The following is a 20,612-nucleotide window of genomic DNA, read 5'->3' as shown; positions in this document are numbered from 1 at the left end:
GGATGAGGAAAGTGAGAGTGAAGGACTAGAGGGCAGTGGGAGCGATTCAGATAGGGAAGATGCTGTGAGAGGTGGTTGGGACCTGATATTCAGCTGGGAATGACTAAAACAGTAAATAAATACAAGACATATATATACTCTATTAGCCACAACACAACCAGGCTTATATTTAATATGCCACAAATGAATACCGCATAACAAACACCTCCCCCCTCCCGTCCATATAACCCGCCAATACAACTCAAACACCTGCACAACACACTCAATCCCACAGCCCAAAGTATCGTTCACCTCCCCAAAGTTCATACAGCACATATATTTCCCCAAAGTTACGTACGTGACATGCACATAGCGGCACGCACGTATGGGCAAGCGATCAAATGTTTGGAAGTCGCATGCGTACTCACTGTACCGTGTCTGCTTATCCAACTCAAAGTCCTCCTGGTAAGAGTCTCTGTTGTCCCAGTTCTCCACAGGCCAATGGTAAAGCTTGACTGTCATCTTCAGGGAATGTAAACAATGAAACACCGGCTGTGTTATCCGGCACACCAGTCAAGGGGTGCATTCTACGGCAGGGGTGCGTTATCCAGCACAACACCTGCCGCAATACACCGCTTCCCACCTACAGCTTTCTTCTTTGCTGTCTCCATTGTTCATTGAACAAACTGCAAAAGATTCACCAACACAGATGTCCAGAATACTGTGGAATTTTGCGATGAAAACAGACGACTTAATAGCTGGCCACCATGCTGTCCCAAAATGTCCTCCACAATCAGTGACGTCACGCGCTGACGTCATCATACCGAGACGTTTTCAGCAGGATATTTCGCGTGAAATTTAAAATTGCACTTTAGTAAGCTAACCCGGCCGTATTGGCATGTGTTGCAATGTTAAGATTTCATCATTGATATATAAACTATCAGACTGCGTGGTGGGTAGTAGTGGGTTTCAGTAGGCCTTTAAGGCTTCACTTTTTAAATTGCCGTAGCTCGATGCTAATTTACATTGTATATGCCGTATGAATGCTACTGATAAGCGCTTTACATGGCAAATTCAACACCTCGGAATTTGGTAATGAAAACTACAACAAAGATGCACATTACAGTCAAAAAGCTGGTGTGTAATAAATACAATACTTACAGTTAAAACACTTCTATAAACACCCCACAAATATGGGGAAATTACTACAAAAGTACAATTCATTCATTAACCGTGTTACAAAAAAGATCAGTTAGAATTATACATAATGTTGGACATCGAGAACTTTCAAACCCTTCATTTATTGAATCCACGACATAGTGAATTTGCACGCCGCTAAAATTATGCACAAAGCAAACTATAACCTGCTTCCGAAGAATGTACAACAATTCTTCTCAACAAAAGAGAAGAAATATAACTTCACAGAACATTTTTATTTAAAACTCTTGTATGCACGGACAACACTTAAGACCTTTAGTATATCAGTATGTGGAAATAAATGACTAAGGGCAGCACGGTGGAACAGGGGTTAGTTCATGTGTCTCACAATACGAAGGTCCTAAGTTTCTGTGTGGAGTTTGCATGTTCTCCCCGTGACTGCGTGGCTTCCCTCCGGGTACTCCGGCTTCCTCACACCTCCAAAGACATGCACCTGGGGATAGGTTGATTGGCAACACTAAATTGGCCCTAGTGTGTGAATGTGAGTGTGAATGTTGTCTGTGAATGTTGTCTGTCTATCTGTGTTGGCCCTGTGTTGGACTTGTCCAGGGTGTACCCAGCCTTCCGCCCGAATGCAGCTGAGATAGGCTCCAGCACCCTCTGCGACCCCAAAAGGGACAAGCGGTAGAAAATGGATGGATGGATGGATGGAAATAAATTATGGAATGGATTAAGCAAAGAAATCAAACAATGTACAAATATGATCCAATTCAAGAAACTATTCAAAGTACAAATAAGAAGGACCATGATAAAAATTATGAATTTATTGATAATCTTATTTATCTCACCATATGAAATACAACTTACTTAACTAATTATTATTTATTTATTTATGTCTTAATGCTATTACTTATGGAGTATGTTGTGAATAAATTGAGAACAGGAAGTGAACAAAAGTTTTAGCAACTACTATGTAAAGGAAAAAAGGAATGATTAAATAAGCTCTCCTTCTTATTACTCCTTTTCGAACATGATGAAAAGAGGAACTGGAAATTGTGATGTACCATGTTGTAATTGTAGGCATGTTCGAAGTAAACTCAAACTTTCTATTCTTCAACAAATGACAAGACTGCCTTATTTAACGTAATGTCTTATACTACTTCCTGGCTATGGAAACTCACCGAGGACAAACGGAAATAAATACATACTGTATTTTTCGGAGTATAAGTCGCACCGGAGTATAAGTCGCACCTGCCGAAAATGCATAATAAAGAAGGAAAAAAACACATATAAATCGCACTGGAGCCCGGCCAAACTATGAAAAAAACTGCGACTTATAGTCCGAAAAATACGGTACTTAAAATGAGATTTAGAAGTGTAAGTGTAAGCAATAACAATTGGACAAAACAGTTATCATTATTAGCTCAGTGTTAAATTGAAAAAAAAAAATATTCTAATATTAAACAAATTAACCTTTTTTACAACATGAACACACATAAATTACAAAAATGTGGATCATAGAGTAACGGTATCAATTCCCAGGTACCAGGAATTTGCCATTCTGTGGCCATAAGTGGAGTCCACGGTAAGAAATACAGTATTTTCTCTGTGACTATGTATGTCGATCAAAACTGAACACAATTTTGGATGCAGCTCTTATTTTGGCGTTAAATAAAACACATCTTTTAGAAAAAACATTGTGTGGAACTACATAAAATTCTACTTCTCATGTGATTTTAATCTGAACTAAACTGTTATTCATATTTTTTTCCTGCCCTATCACGCATCTGAAATCACAAGCCCGGCAGTCAGTCAATAGATTTTTAATTTCATTAAAATTGTACCGCCACTAAATGGTGAAGTTTAGCCGGTGTCCGTCCGAGAAAACGAGGCTTCACGCCGCCCGTGTTTCGGGCATCTTGTCAGTTTGTGCATGCATTATGGATGAGACATGATTAGAGGAGCGCCAATGCAGTGCAGCCCCACTTTGAACACACTTCTCTGAATTAAGTGCAACTTTGTATTTATGTCTCTCGCTTCTCCAAACAGCGCCTTGGCTCGCTTCTGCTGGATGTTTTTTGGTTGATGTTGGGGAGGAATCATATTACAGTAAATTCTACCAAATGTACAATAATGTATTTTGTAGGGGTGGGAAAAAATATCGATATAGAAATAAATCGCAGTACTTCTTAGAACGATAAAATACTGAGTTTTTTATGTCAATGTTGATTTTTTTTAAATGCTATAAAATCATGTTTTGGGTAGATTTGTAACTCAACGACGACTTCCGTACCTCTGCTCTGCAGTGTTGCTGTACTGCATGCTGCCTTGCTGTGCCAGTATTTTTTGTGTGGTTTTAGTACTTTCTTCTCAAACAATAAAAGGAACTTTTTTGCTGCTAAATTGTTTGTTTTTGTCGTAGTCATTGCCATTTATCATAGTGTCTATTATGCAGTATGTATATTTGAATATATATATTTTTTTTCTTTTTTTTTTTTTTTCTTAAAAATGTCCCAAATGTTGCTTAATGTATTAGTTATGATAAATACTAACTATATTAAATATGCATTCCCTCGTTTATATTATGTCAAATTAACTTCATTTTTATTTAATCCAGGTGTTGACAGGCCGCAGACTAACAACCTAATAAATAATAAACACTAACCCAACAGGCCTAAAGTCATGACACACTCAAGTTAGAGTATTATGTGTATAATTGCTGTTTGCTACATAATTGAGTAAAAATGATGTCATCTTCTTTATTCTGCTGCATGCCATTAAACTGTATTTTATTATATCTCCCAGGAGGTTATGTAATCAATTGGGGTTTGTTTGTCAGTTAGTTAGTTAGCTAGCTAGCTATGGGTCGCTCATAATGAAACTGTCAGGAAATGGCGGACCTTTAGAAATGTGATTGGATTTTGGGGGTGATCTGGATGTCTGGATTCAAGATTGATTGTTCAAAAGGTTTCTGTTCTACTTCTTCCTGGTCACTTTGAATGCACCTGCATCCCACAATACTTATACTTATTTATAGGGTGTGGCTTTGTCTAGATTAGATCATTAGAGTTCTCTATTTTCTCAGTTCGACAATCGCTCCTCATTAGATCACAGCTCGCTGCCATCGGAGAACAGTGACTCACTCTCCTTAACCTGAAAAACATGCTCATTTGTGTATAAAAATAATTAGTAAAACATATTAAAAAAATAATTAAATTTCACAAAAGATTGTCTTACTTATCGCAGCAATACAGAACATAGAGAATGTGCAAAAAACGACGTGTTTTTCCTAGGGTGTTTTGAATGCAACCTCCCTCGTCGTAACTGTCATTGGTGCATAACGAAGAAGTGTTGTGTTATTGTTTTTGCTACTGGATAGCGCTAGTGCGCAAACTGTATTATAAGGGCTGCATTTGGTGTGTTAAGGTCGGCAATAATGTTTAGAAATAGTGTCAGACTGTGCCGCTTCTGTCGGGACGCTACATTACTTACAACAGGGGCTCCTAAACTTTTTGATCTTGGGGCCCAACTTTTCCACAACAGAGGGGCTTGGGACCCCACTCAAATATTAACACTGAATCTCTTGATTTTATTCATTCTCAGTAATTATATCTACCGTAACCTACCTACAATTTACAACATTGTCAAATTGTATTTTTCATTTTCATTTATTTAACCAGGTAAAAACGCATTGAGATTGAAATCCCTTTTTACAAGAGCGACTTGGCCAAAAGGGCAGCAAAAACAGGTTTCATAAATACATATAATCAATCAATCAAATTTTATTTTATATAGCCCTTAATCACAAGTGTCTCAAAGGGCTGCACAAGCCACAACAACATCCTCGGCTCAGATCCCACATCAGGGCAAGAAAAAACTCAACCCAATGGGATACAATGAGAAACCTTGGAGGGGACCGCAGATGTGGGGACGCCCAACCCCTGGGCGACCGGTGCAATGGATGTCGAGTGGATCTAGTTAATAGTGTGAGAGTCCAGTCCATAGTGGGGCCAGCAGGGGATCATCTACAATGGAGACAAGTCAGCAGCGCAGAGACGTCCCCAACTAATGCACAGATGAGTGGTCCATCCCGGGTCCCGACTTTGAACAGCTAGCGCGTCATCTGTGGTCACCTGATAACCTCTAAAAAACAACAACAACAAAAATAGAAGCAGTCACACACTACAGTTAAAAGGACAAATTACTTACAACATAAACTATAAAACACACAATAGGTAAGAAAATTAAATGTTTCAATGAAAACAAGTACAGTGCCCAATAGAAACAGCTTCTGGGTCTTTTAAAATGGCCTAAAATTCCCCCAAAGTTATCAGTTTAGGTAGCCTAAGATTCTTTTGTAATTTATTCCATGACCATGGAGCAGCAAATCTGAAGGTTTTTTGTTTACCAAGACTTGTGTTGGCTCTAGGAACCAACACACCATGAATGTCCTGTGACCGCAAACTGTAGCGACTGGAGTCTCTACACATAAAAGAACATACATAAGGGGGAACCGGACCAAGAAATGATCTACAAATAAAAAACATCCATCGAGAAAATCTGCAAACTAACCAAAATGGACAGTTTGCCTTTGATTACAAAGTGCAACGTGGACAAGGTTGCCACAATCCGTAATAAAATATAAGGCCCAGTGATATACAGTGTGCAATTTTTTAAAATAAGAGTCTGGTCCATTCATAAAAAGCAAGTATCCAAAATCTAGCAAAGGAATAAAAGTGGTCAGAATCAAGCGTTTTAACTTGTGATTGTTAGTAATCGGCAGTTCCCCTTAACTTCTTTACAGCCAATGGTGTTTTCAAGGAACATTCTCTGCAGGCACAAGACATTAAAACAACGTTAAATATACAAACATGTCCCTTCAAACTGACCTCTAAACAACGTTGCAAAATAGTTGTATTTGTAAATTGTGACAATGTTGATGTCTAACGTTGGATCCACGTTGTTGGTTGGGAAATGACAAAATGTCAATAAGCAAACCAACGTCACAACCTGACATTGAACAAACGTTGTCAAAAAGCATGTTTTTTCAACATATTTGTGTTGTAGAATATTGGTTGGGAAATGACCAAAATTCAATGGTCAAATCAACGTAAGAACCTGACATTGATTAAACGTCGCCAAAAAGCATGTTAGGTTTGAGTTGCTCATTGTCAGGACCTAATTCAGCAAGTTCTCAACGTTGTTTCAATGTCTAATGCCTGGTGGGTTTTTTAGTATTTGGCGAGTATTGTCACAAATGCCAGTATTTCTTGTCTATTGCACTAAAGTTTCTAGAGCGATCATTCTACTAATTATATTTTGTAAAAAACATCTATACCGAAATCATAAAAAAAATAATAATAATAAAGAGTGTCATGAGTCTACCGTTATTGTTATAAGCAGAAAACCTGGGGAAATTTTAATTAATTGTCTTTAGAAGTCACAATTGTATACCTCCTTCTCGAGGATGTTTTCTAGGATTGATTTACTTTTGGGGAACAGGGGCTGGCAGAGGACAGCGCTCTCTGGGTGCTTTTCTAGTTTTGTATTCATTTTTTTCTGTAAACCTAACTTGAAATTCCCAATCTGTCACTTCCCGAGGAAAAGAAGCCTCGTCTTCATACCTGCAGTTCTTCTTCTACTATTTTATTCTTCTTCGGCAGACAAAAGGAGGCTTTCCCAAGATCAGGGATTCCTATTCTGTAAATATTGATACTGCTGCTACGATGTTGTTACGCTCTCCATAATTCATTGCATTGCATTTTTCATCGCGTCTGGAATTTATTCTACGGCTCTACCAACACCCTCACCCACCTCCTACCCCCATTTCATCCTCCATTACAGTAATGCTACTTCGAATATTGCTGTTTGTCATTTACATTAAGCCGCTGATCCACCTTAGGTGGTGATGATGATGATGATTATTTGCTCATTATTGTTGTAAGGCCAACTGCGGCTGTCACCCCGCACTAACCCCCCCGCCCACCATCCATTAGGCCCGATAAGACGGCCGTTTGATCACAACCTAGCCCGCCCCCGATGCTCATTAGGCCTGATTAGTTATACAATGTTCCTAATTACTGCCGCCATGTTTTAATTACGCTTCATGTGCATATCCCCTGTCAACCCGCCACTACACCACTATTCTTTGAGGACATTTTTTACATACCTAATTCTGATCCCTATAAAGGGAAAGTTTTGTTAGGCTAGCTGAGCACATATTGACTTGTATTGTGTGTGTAGGTGTGTGTTTTGGGCTGTTTTCATGACCTTATGAGGACAACAATCTGATGATACAGCAGAATGTATGGAGGCTTTTGGTTCCCATTAAGGAATGTTGTGTTTTGGGTACCCTTGTGGTGGGGGAAACAAAAATGTAGTCCCTGTAAAGAAAGTGTGTGTCTAGATTAGTCCGAGGGCCTAAGTCTGTAATTTGCATGTTTGCCTGTACGTTAACTAAAACCGTTCACAAAAACACTTTCCTCGGATCCAAAACCATTTCCAAGACACAGGAAATGTTTTGGATCCGAGGAAAGTGACTGACCATGAGCCAGTGGTCATCAAAAATCAGGAAATAACCCAGATATCCTCATATAAATATTTAGGGGTTCATATTGATAATCTTCTCTGCTGGAAGACACATATTGACAAACTGTGCAATAGACTGCAACAGAGGCTATATTTTTTGCGAAGATTAAGATTGTACGGCGTAAGCAGCCATATCATGATGATTTTCTACCGTGCCATTGTAGAGAGCATCATTAGATACGGGATCACCTCATGGTTTGGCAACCTATCCGTTAAGCTAAAAAGCAAACTGGCCGGCATGCATAAAACGGCAATGAAAATCATAGGGAGGAAAGAATATGAGCCTATACAGAGCATCTATGAGCAGGCAGTTAGGAAAAAAGCTAAGAAAATTATTTCCAACTCACAACACCCACTCTTCCCTGAATATGGAACCCTGCCATCAGGGAGAAGACTCCGGGTCCCACTATGCAAATCTAACCACCTTAAATTATCATTTGTCCCAGCCTCCATTAAGCTGACCAACAATGTGCAATAGAATGTTAATACATAGGTTAGCACTTTTTTAGCACTTTAGCACATAGCACTTTAGAACTAAGCACTTTAGCACACAGCACTTTATCCATGAGCTCTAGTGCAATGCACACTGGTACTTTATCTTTATCTCCATACTGTAGATTTTATGCCTACATCAAAGTGCCACCTATGTCTATCAAGCTCCATGTTCTGATGTTTAAATGTTAGTTGTCTGGTTGTGGTTGTGTCTGTGCTTGTGTTTTTGTTCTGTTGTTTTTGTGTATGTTAAGAAAGCAATGATGCACTGTGCCCAAGACAAATTTCCCCGCGGGGACAATAAAGTTGAACCTTGACCTTGACCTTGACCTTGAACTGGAGTCAATATTCCGTCATCATATTATATGCATAATCAGTGATGATGCATAGATTTTCTTTAAAAAGACTAAAAGCAATTTCATACAAACCTTTAAAAACAAATCTGTGTTATTAGTACAACATATACAGGGGAAACTCAAAACAATTTTGTGCGAAGGTTTGTTTATTCCAGCAATCAGATTTACACGGTGAAAGTAATGTATGACAGAGGCTCATAACGTGCAACTCAATATATTTCAAGCCTTCTTTAAATGTAATTTTGATGATTATGGTTTACAGCTTATGAAAACCTCAAATTGAAAATCTTTTCAAAAACTAAACCATGATCATCAAAATTTTAAAAGAAAGTCTTGACTTATCTCACTTTGAATGTCATGAGTTTATATTATATACAATTCTAGTTTCACTTTTGAGGTTGAATTGCTGACATATTTTGGACTTTGGCACGATATTCTATTTCTTTTTAGTTTCACCTGTATATGTTCTTGTATTATATTGTTTCGCTCCATTTCTCAATTATTGCTGTTTATTGTACAATGTAACACAGGCTGCACTTGGTGTAGAATTGTTCAAGTTCCTAGAGACTTTAGACCTTTTAGTAACATTTTCTTTATTATAAACGACGACCAACAAATCTAGCATCTTTTTCTGCTGTTATTGGAGACTTTACTTGTCTTTGGAGACTCTTTACTTCTGTAGCTTGATGTCCGCGTAGAACAGCGAGAGTTGCAGCGGGCCTCTACTGTCCCAAAACACTCATGGACGTCACACTTTCTCTCCCTGAATTGAGCCACTGCACATTGCACATTTTGTAGATCACTGTCCGCGGGCATACACTATATTGCTAAAAGTATTTGACCACCTGCCTTGACTCACATATGAACTTGAAGTGCCATCCCAATCCTAACCCATAGGGTTCAATATGATGTTGGTCCACCTTTTGCAGCTATTACAGCTTCAACTCTTCTGGGAAGGCTGTCCACAAGGTTGCAAAGTGTGTTTATTGGAATTTTCGACCATTCTTCCAAAAGCGCATTGGTGAGGTCACACTGATGTTGGTGGAGAAGGCCTTGCTCTCAGTTTCCGTTCTAATTCATCCCAAAGGTGTTCTATCGGGTTCAGGTGAGGACTCTGTGCAGGCCAGTCAAGTTCCTCCACACCAGACTCTGTCATCCATGTCTTTATGGACCTTGCTTTGTGCACTGGTGCACAGTCATGTTGGAAGAGGAAGGGGCCTGCTCCAAACTGTTCCCACAAGGTTGGGCGCATGAAATTGTCCAAAATGTTTTGGTATTCTGGAGCATTCAAAGTTCTTTTCACTGGAACTAAGGGGCCAAGCTCAACTCCTGAAAAACAACCCCACACCATTATTCCTCCTCCACCGAATTTCACACTCTGCACAGTGCAGTCCGAAATGTACTGTTCTCCTGGCAACCTCCAAACCCAGACTCGTCCATTAGATTGCCAGATGGAAAAGTGTGATTCATCCGCTGACCCCTCTCTGTCAGTTTACGTGGCCTACCACTTCGTGGCTCAGTTGCTGTTGTTCCCAAACTCTTCCATTTTCTTATAGTAAAGATGACAGTTGACTTTGGAATATATAGAAGAGAGGACATTTTACGACTGAATTTGTTGCACAGGTGGCATCCTATGACAGTTCCACGCTGGAAATCACTGAGCTAATTGAGAGCGGCCCATTCTTTTCACAAATGTTTGTAGAAACAGTCTCCATGCCTAAGTGCTTGTTCCTGTGGCTGGGCCAAGTGATTAGGACACCTGATTCTGATCATTTGGATGGGTGGCCAAAGACTTTTGGCAATATAGTGTATCTCCGATATGTTCAAGTACTGTTTTGGTGATCAAAATATTTTCTTTTTTTCGATGGCCATAATTTTGGTGCATCACTAGTCAGTAGTGCGTAAATAATAGCCTATATCAGGGGTAGGGAACCTATGGCTCTAGAGCCAGATGTGGCTCTTTCAATGACTGCATCTGGCTCTCAGATAAATCTTAGCTGGCATTGCTTAACACGATAAGTAATGAATAATTCAGCTGGTAATCACAGTGTTAAAAATAACGTTCAAAATATAAAACATTCTCACGCATTTTAATCAATCCATCCGTTTCTACCGCACCTGTTCAAGAAGTCGCATTAATGGTAAGAAGTATTTTATTTATTATTGGTTGGCTTCAGAATAACAATGTTATTAAAAAGAATAAGAGACTTATTATACTCTAAAAATGTTGGTCTTACTTAAAAATGCACGCATCTAGTTGTATTCAGTGTTAAAAAATATTATATGGCTCTCACGGAAATACATTTTAAAATATCTGTCTTTCATGGCTCTCTCAGACAAAAAGGTTCCCGACCCCTGGCCTATATATATATATATAACCATTCATACAATATATTACTCAAATTTGTTTACAGATTCAAAAACATTTTTTGGGGGTTTGTGGCGGCTTTTATTTTGCTGTGGCTCTGTGCCACGATCAATTACATGTAGAGCATTAATGGGTGATGGCTCCGATAAGCGAGGTACATCCTCTTTTTTAGGCATGACTGTAAAATATCTTTATGAGTTGTGGTGAAAATGCTTTGGAAGTAATACAGTTACCCTCAAGGGTTTTATAATCATTATTGTCAATGACTTATGGACAATCGCTAAGACGATTTGCTCGATGACCGCCATGTTTTTCCAACCAATCCTGATCAAATTTTACAGACATGCGCCTGTCAGACCCCTAAAGATGTCTGACAGATTTGGCGGTGATTTGGCTAAACACCCCGAAGTTACAGCGAGTGTTTTGTAGAGGAGGTGTGTGAGAAATTTCAAGTCGATTCAATTTATGGGGTCATACTTTGACGTTTAACAACGGCGCCATTGTGTGTTTTATTTGTCAGGAAGATAATAGCACAGGCAACAAAGCAGGGGTGCATGTTTGGACAAATCTTCTCCTTTTTGTGTGCTGCGGTTCATAGTTTGTGTGTGTGTGCGTGTGTGCTGTTCATTCTTTAAGGATCTTCCTTTATGGATGTATGTCAGTGATAAATATTTGACCAAACTGAATAGTGAGTCAGCAGAGGCCTTTTGTGTTTGTGCGTGTGCGTGTGCGTGTGTGTGTGTGTGTGTGTGTGTGTGTGTGTGTGTGTGTGTGTGTGTGTGTGTGTGTGTGTGTGTGTGTGTGTGTGTGTGTGTGTGTGTGTGTGTGTGTGTGTGTGTGTGTGTTTCTCTACTCCAAAAAAAAGATCATACTTCTGATTTTATCTATGTACATAAGTAATAAATATTGTATCAACAGAATTGAACACTTCCATTGTGTGTCGGAAAACGTGTGTGTGTGTGTGTGTGTGTGTGTGTGTGTGTGTGTGTGTGTGTGTGTGTGTGTGTGTGTGTGTGTGTGTGTGGTCACGGCTGCCACAATGAATTTTCCCCATTACAGAGTGTTAACGGAGGTCAGGCCCCCCTCAAGACATAGTGTATAGTGATAATAAGGGAACAAAAAAACACAGATTAGACTTCCACTGCCTCCATCTTAATCCCCATTGTACACGCACACACACACACACACACGTACACACACGGTCTTCCCGCCGCCTGGTCCCATTCCAGCCACGCTGTCAATAAGCAGCCTGCTGCCCTGCGCTGGGTTGTGTGTGTGTGATTGGGATGTGGAAGATATAGGAGGGGGGGTTGTTTGCATGTGTGTGTATATTTTGAATGTGTGTTTGTGTGCATGTGTGTGCGTGAGAGATGGAGAAAGAGAGAGAGCCATAGTAATGTAACAGAGGGCTGATTCTCCAAGGCCCTGGCGCTGCACTCAAGACTCGGTGCTTCATTAAAGTTTTATGGCCGCAGCGCTCGGCCAAGGTCTATTTATGAAAATGTGCTTCCTTGCTTTATGGAAATAAACACACACACACACACACACACACAAGGCGAAGAGGAGTTGTTGGACTAATCTGAAAGGAGAGTGGAATTAACTGCATGCATAGCTCACATTCACACATAATATAGAAGTTTACATACAGCCATCATATAGACTGGAATGTCTTATTAGTTAATTATTGGGACAGTTCTTTTACCAGGAAGGAATACAATCATCGATTCATTTTTAAAGCAATAATTACGTGCACAAGTTTCAATGTATTTGACATTACAGGCTTATACATACAGTATGTGTGTATGGCTATATATATATATATATATATATATATATATATATATATATATATATATATATATATATATATATATATATATATATATGTATGTATGTATGTATGTATGTATGTGTGTGTGTGTGTGTGTGTGTGTGTGTATATATGCGTGTGTGTATGTATATATATATATATATATATATATATATATATATATATATATATATATATATATATATATACAAAACTAGACTTCTTTTTTTTTAACCTCAAATTAACAGCGGAACTGTGGACACAGCGAGCTGGACAACAATCGCAAACACACATGAAAAGGATAAAATACAGGATAAAATTAAGCTTCTGGAATAAAAGCTGAAACTTCAAACCTTAGGACATCAAATCAGTAATTATGGACCCCAACATAGATATGACATTAATTTCAGTGATGAGTGTATACTTCTGTACTGTATAGGATGTTGTGCCATCAAACTGTTTACCATTTTCTCAACTCATTAAAGAAGAAATTGGATTTTCTTCCCCAAGCTTACACAATACATAGTAATTGCCAAGTTATTATTTATTATGACAAACATAAATCAAAAAGCCACCCTGAATTTCTTTTTTATTGTAAATTCACAGCACATTACTGGCTAATAATTTAATTACATTCCGAGAAATGTTTACAGTACTTTACTGTGAAATACCTTAACAGCTGTTGACAGATAATTACAATAAAGTTACAACAAAATACTGTAACTTTACAGTTCTAATTTCATAGTTAATTACAATAAAATTACAGCTACATGCTGTAACTCCACAATTGTATTTTTTATTCTTAATTATTACTCTTGTTTTAACAGCATCCTGCTACCTACTGTACACGGATGTGTAATTGACAGTAATTTGTTGTGATATTACAGAGGACTATATGATTACAGCATTTTACTGTGCAATATAAGGGTGTTGCAAGTTGTTCATTGATTTGTTGTAATGTTACAGTAAATTTGTATTACATTATTTTACACTAGAAAAAAATGTTAAATGTTGTTAACATTTTTTTACAGTGCATATAATGAAATAGCTTATTCTGTGACTGATTCCACAAAGTAACATTACCATTGTTTCCATTTCATTATTGAATGACTTTTTTCATCCCTCTGACTGGACAATTTTAGCTCGAGAACCCAAACGTTATCATTTATCATCACGAGAGCAACATTTCCAAACAAATAACAAACCATACATACTGTAACTGGCCTCCATTTATTACAGTACATTTTATTCTAAACATGTGCTTAACTATTAAGCTATTTTACCTCAAGAATAAGAACTCTCGATCAGTAGCTGCAGCGCCACCTGTTGCCTTTGGCATGCGTTTGTTTGTCAGCCTGCTAATGTTAGTTAACTTGAAGTAAAGCATCAGATGCAGTTTATTATATACACTGTTTTAATTAAGACTTTTAAAATATAAGAAGCTTGTGCAGCCCTTTGAGACACTTGTGATTAAGCGCTATATAAATAAACTTTGATTGATTGATTGATTGATTGTTAAACTGTATATGTTATATGGTATAAGTCCAAACTTCCCATATGTTTACCATATGCTTATTAAACAATCCAATGGATCAAGATATGTGTTTTAGGCCACAAAAAAATGGTATTAGTATTTTGTGCTCTGTTTATTCAATTACTTAAGAATATGCCGCTTCTGGCCATTAAAAAGCCACAAGTGTCTTTGTACACCCGATTGTCATTTTATAAAACAAATATCCAATATGATTTTAACTGTTTAAAACAAATAATCACAAGATTCCTACTCTGTAGCTTAGATTCATTGACTTTATTTTATACATCAAATGAGCATTCTGTCACTTTGTCTCAGGGAAACCTGATACAGCATTCACATTGATTACACGGTCAATTATATATAATTTATAGGCTTCAACTGGAGAGCAGCGTGTTGATTAAACTTTGATGAAGCCGTGTTGTAAACTCTTTGTTATATAGAACAACATGGCAGCCATGCACTGTCTGCTATAGGCGCCAAATATTGACTGCAAGCATGTTTATTTTTCAGCCTCCTCTACCTATAACATTAGCTATTCTGTTATGTTTTGGTTTACATTGGCAGAACTGAAGCAGGAGGTTTACACAACTCCTTCAACATTGGTCAGTACAATTAATGACTTTAATGACAGCCAGTAACTGTCTCGTTATAATTTGAAGGGGTATATAATTTTTGCATGCCCTTGCAGCAAAATCCAATAAATTCTAACCCGGGCTCCGCTTTCAATATTGTGACAGATTAAAGTGTCGTCTTTACCAAGACGTGCAAGAAATCAATACAGTATCATCACACTGATGTGTTTTATTCATTAGTAATGAGTCTAGAGACTCACAGCATATATAGACACTTTCTCACATACATTTAAAAAAAAACAATGACATTTTGGATTACAGTTTGTTTGCTCAGGCTTCATAAGCATGCAGCTATGGTTTGATTTGCATAATGCAGGAAATAAAAAAAAATCATGATTTTATTGTGCTTTATGCTTTTCAGGTGTCAGCTTTTTTTTTCAATGGATTTTATGAAAACAATGTGTTTCTTAGTTATTTGGGAAAGTACTGCATTTTTGCTTACAATATTCCTGATCCTGTTTATATATTTTTTCTTGGGTCTTCACAATAAAAGCTTTAGTAGGGTGTTTATTACAGTAGTTGATGGGGGTTGAAAATTTAACTTTAAGCACAAATTAGGTAATTTAAGGAAGTTGTATGTCGATTTGGATATATTTGAAATGTTTAGTTTTGAGATTTTCTTATTAATTTCTGTGAGATCTTGTAATGTCCCCACATGCTAGAAGAAAATATGCATGAAGAAAGTTGTTGGTCTTCTTACATGCATGCTATATATATATATATATATATATATATATATATATATATATATATATATATATATATATATATATATATAAATGCCAATAAATTGACTTGTTAATTTTTTTGCCAGGTGTAAATGTTATTATGTCAAATGTGTGGTTGTTTTTATTTAGAAATGATACCTTGTAAATAAATAATTCAAATAAAATAGTTTAATCTCTAAACCTTGTTTTATTTTATTTTTGATTTGATTTGTAATTGTTTTAAGTTAGAAGGCGTCATGAGCACATTCCTCCATAGAGTCAATGTTGATCAATGTAAAAGTCAGCCAAGTGTCAAATGCTATTCATTAGTGTTGCAAAACAGATTTTCCCTGCAGTCTTTTTACTTCTCTTGTTTCCCAACAGCAGCTGCGCCATAATATCTATTTTTTTCAACAACTTTTAAAATTCCTCGGACCAAAAAAAAACAAAAAAAAACACAGAGAATCAAGTAAAACGTGCACGGTTTATTTCAGTTTGTCATACACAGACACATTGAAAACACACTTTCACAAATGAAATAGATGCGTTTAAAAAAAAAAGGTCCAAAATAAATTAATTTAAATAAATAGAAGCATAAGGGCTTAAAATAGTGTTGACAAAAAATTTCTAAATAATTAAATAAGGCCAACTATTATTTCCCTTCAGTTTATCGACAAAGTGCTTCCGAGGGTTAAAATAAATAATATGCAAACTGATTGGTTGTCGACAATGAATTATAAATAAATATAATAATAATAATTGATTGTCGAAGCATCATTGTGGTGGACATACAACAGCTTTACACGTCAGTGAGTCTTCTAGATTAAATTCACCATCAAAAACCAGTGCAACCAACAACAAAAAAATCCCAAAATTGGTTCCTGTTATTTTTTAGTGAAGGTGTGTGTTTAAATCACCATGAAACACTGTGTAGTAATGAGGTAGACACACAGCTACAGTACAACACTGCTGTGTGAATGTGTGTGTAATAAGAATTAGTGCTTTTGTGTGTGTGTGTTTTCTCCCTTTTCTTCTTATTGCGATGCGTTCACTTGCGCTAGGAATTGTCCAAACTCACCCCCTTTTCTTTTAAAACCATGCGTGTGGTTTATTTTTCTTTTTTTGAATTTCAACAGTACACTCATTTCCCTCCCTCGCCCCATTAAATAAACGCTGACAACCAAAAAACGAAGACATCGGTTCACACGTATGTACACTGATAAATATAAAAAGATATGTCCTAACTAAAAGGAGGATGATATTCCTCCATCCCCATCGTTATTATTCTCATGTTTTTTTTTGTACAATAATTGCCTTAGGAATGAAGAAGTCCGAGCGCGGTGCCTTCACGGTCATTTTCCCACTCTTCTTTTGTTGAATAAATCCAACTTTTAAGTCCACAAGTGTCCTTCGTGTCCATCCAATTAAAAGCAAAAAAAGGCTGCTAAAGGGTCCTTTGTTGTTGTGAGTCATCTTAACAAGACATTTAGTGTCCTGGAATAATTAAGGAACTAAATGGCTTGTTAAGATAAGAAGTGCAGCACCTTTAAAAAAAAAAAAAAAAAAAAAAAAAAAAAAAAGTAGCAGCCAGTCCATGTTTTGTCTTTTTTGCAAAAAAAAAAATGTTTTAGTGCGTGGCTGAGAACTTCATGCGTTTCTGTTTCTGCCTTTGGTTGCAGAACCAGACCCGGACCACGTTCTTTTTAAGGTCCAGCTTCTCGGCGATGGCGGCGATCTTCTCCGAGGAGGGCCGAGGCTGCACGGCGAAGTAGGCCTCCAAGGAGCGCTTCTCCGGGGCGGCGATGGACGTGCGTTTCCGCTTCTTGTCGCCGCCGTTGAAGATCTCCGGCTTGGCCATCTTCTCCCGCTGCGCCCGCTCGGCCTCCTCCAGCCAGGCCTCCAGGATGGGCTTGAGCGCCACCATGTTGTTGTGCGACAGCGTCAGGGACTCGAACCTGCAGATGGTGCTCTGGCTCAGGCAGCCCACGCCGGGGATCTTCAGGTTGGCCAGCGCCGCGCCCACGTCCGCCTGCGTCACGCCGAGCTTGATGCGCCGCTGCTTGAAGCGCTCGGCGAACGACTCCAGCTCCCGGGGGTCCGGCTCGGCCTCCCCGCCGCCGCCGCCCCCTCCCAGGCCGCCGTGCGAGGCGAGGCCGTGCTGGTGCATGTTCATGGTCTGGGCGTGGTGGTGGTGGTGGTGGTGCTGCATGTGGTTGATGGCGTTCATGTGGGCGGCGTGGGCCGCGTTGTGCGACGCCGAGGAGCACACGTCCGAGCCGGTCATGCCTCCCAGGGAGATGCCCGGGGTGAGGTGCTCCAACAAGTCGCCCTCCAGGCCCTGCGACGACTGATGGTGGCCCGGGTGGTGGTGCGAGGTGAGCACGGACGGGTGGTGCAGGTGCGCCGAGGAGGAGGTGGGCGTGCACGCCATGCCGGTCATGGTGGTCATGGTGTGGTACGTGGCGTCCGGCTTGAAAGGGTGGCTCTTCTGGGCCACGATGTCCACGGCGGCCAAGGCCTCCGCTCTCTGCAGCAAAGTCTCATCGAAGCCGGCGAAGATGTTGCCTTGGAGCTGCGGAGACATCAGGTATGGTTATGGTTTATTTCACACAATTACAGTATAATACATCATTTTATTTATCTATTATTTATTTATCATTTATTTATTTGTATTGTTATTACGTATAGACTAGATTGTGAATAAATTGAGAACAGAAAGTGAACAAAAGTTTTAGCAAATGCTATGTAAAAGAAAAAGGGTTAGGATTAAATAAGCTCTGCTTCTTCCTACTCCTTTTCGAACATGCTGAATAGAGGAACTGGAAATTGTGATGTATCATGTTGTATGCATGCATGTTCGAAATAAACTCAAACATATTTCCAGTTTTACATTACACCGTGTCCGAAAAGGAGGAGGAGGAAGCAGATTTGAACCCTTACCTCTTTCTTATCATGGCAGTTTTAACGCATTTTTTTCTACTCAATTTGTAACACAACAGTGAATAAATAAAAGAGTACAGAATAATGAATAAGTAAATAATAATTAAGTGCTAACGTCTCATAAATAAATAGTTAAGTGATTGATGGTTCACATTATGTCTTGATGCAATAATGCTCATTTTGACAACAATATCAATTCAATATTGCGACAGGATGTGGACATAAAAATGAATCATTTTATTTTCTAATTCAAGTGTGTTGTGCATCCGCTATAAACTATTTCTTACTAGATCTTGCACATTCTACATCATGGGTCAAATTGATTTTGTGAGGAAGTCATCAATTGTAAAATTAATTATATGATACAGAACATTTTTAATGGATTTTTAGAATACATTTTATTATTTTGCTTCATATTTTCGTTTGTTTTATTCATTACTTTGCGACATGCATCGGTCCAATTTATAGCAGAATATACTTGCAGTAAATACCTTTTTCTTTTTTTTTTACTGTAAAAACAAAACAAAAGTTCGAATAAACAACATCTGTGCATTTCAAATCTCCAATGTGTGTCAGTCTGCATGGATAATATTCATCCAAAATTCATATTTACAATGGCCCCCCTTTTTGAATAATTTGTGCCGACAATGAAATGAGACACTTTGAATATGCATGACACTTGTATCTAGAAGCTTCCTTATGCGTTTGTATAATCATAAACCATACTGCAAGATAACACTTTTTAGTGGCTAAGGTAATTGCTTGTATACACAAAATAATAATAATAACGTTTGCATGTTATTCTGCAGTTTTCAGCGGTTTAAAGTTGAATATTAGTCATGCATAGCTGACTTTTTTTGCAGAAGTGTATTAGGTGGACCTACCGATGGTGTGGGCAGACAGGCCCTGCGGATGGCCTCCGAGCTGGAGTGCAGCGGCGTGTATTTGGGCTCATGCAGCATGGGGTGCATGCTGAAAGGCTGCTTGCTGTTCATCGACATCATGATTGCGGAGGTTGAGGGAGGGTCGTTGTCAGTCTTCCTCGTTCGTTTCCCGTCCTGTTTGGGTTTTCTCAATACGAAAAAAAAAACACCTAAAGTTTAAACACTTTAGTTGTTAAACTTATTAAAAGAATAAAAAGTGTCCTTGAGCTTTTTTTTTTTTTGAGAACCAGAAAAGGAACTCCAACGTAGGGGTCCTCCAGGCGCTGAAAACCTTATCTCCTTCCCTCGCCTGTCAGACACTTGCTATAGCGGAGCCTCTCCTCCCTTCTCTCGGCGCCTTTATCTGGACTGCTGGGAGGCAGGCCACGCCCCCTAAAGGCGGAGCCACGCGGCTTCCATGTGAATGAGTCGGCCAATCGCAATGAGAGAGCCTGAGTGAAGCCACGCCCATTCGCGTGTCTGCAAGGAGGAAGTCGACTGGCTTGGTGGTCCACTGTCAAAATAAAAAATACTACATAAATCAAAATATTATTTTGAAATCTGATTAAAATGCCTTTAAATATTCTGTAATATTCTAGTTCGTCAAATAAGTCTTTAAAAAAGATAGACAGTTGTTGAAACAAACGAACGTGTCGGTTTGGCCTTTAAATAATTAACATTCCATATCACAAATAGACAAATGTAAATATTACATGGAAACAATTGATTATGCTCTCTCACAGGATTTAAATAATTTAGCTGCTAATATAAATCTGTCTGCCGAAGGAATGCGTAGGAGCACATGACCAAAGGCTGATTTACAAAATGCTTCAAGGCAGTAACTAAAATCTACAAGTTATTTAGCACGTTTTCGTCACTATAGACAGTTATATATGCACGCAACCTATTAATATAACAAAGTGCCTGACATGGTGGAGTCTCCACTTGAACGTCTTGGTGCAAGCATTGCTGTTTTTTTCTGGTTTGCCAAATACATGCAAATTAGGCTACTTGAAGACCCTAAACCAGTGGTCTCCAACTTGTGGGTGAAAGGATATTTGCCTAAACTCTCAGTATTATTTGAACTGTTCAATTCAGACATGATGCATGTATTTAATGACACAT

At 38.5% G+C, this 20,612-nt stretch overlaps 1 protein-coding gene and 1 long non-coding RNA gene across 2 annotated transcripts in view; one reads left to right on the top strand and one right to left on the bottom strand.

The window, feature by feature from the left end:
• Nucleotides 1-17,449, top strand: part of LOC133607769 (uncharacterized) — a 40,481-nt gene extending 23,032 nt beyond the window's left edge. The window contains exon 5 of the long non-coding RNA XR_009815446.1: nt 17,304-17,449. This is a non-coding gene — a long non-coding RNA (uncharacterized lncRNA). The remainder of the gene's footprint in view (nt 1-17,303) is intronic.
• Nucleotides 16,100-19,806, bottom strand: pou4f4 (POU class 4 homeobox 4). Its single transcript, XM_061962710.2, has 2 exons — nt 19,449-19,806; nt 16,100-18,196 (listed from the first exon to the last, which is right to left on the bottom strand). Exons 1-2 carry the CDS (start codon nt 19,566-19,568, stop codon nt 17,252-17,254), a joined length of 1,065 nt encoding a protein of 354 aa, XP_061818694.1. The 5' UTR covers nt 19,569-19,806; the 3' UTR covers nt 16,100-17,251.
• Between the last annotated feature and the right edge of the window lie 806 nt (nt 19,807-20,612).

This window comes from Nerophis lumbriciformis, linkage group LG09 (genome assembly GCF_033978685.3).
Source record: "Nerophis lumbriciformis linkage group LG09, RoL_Nlum_v2.1, whole genome shotgun sequence".
NCBI lineage: Eukaryota > Metazoa > Chordata > Actinopteri > Syngnathiformes > Syngnathidae > Nerophis > Nerophis lumbriciformis.
The sequence above is the reverse complement of the archived record's forward strand: the minus strand, read 5'-3'. Positions and strand labels throughout refer to the sequence as shown.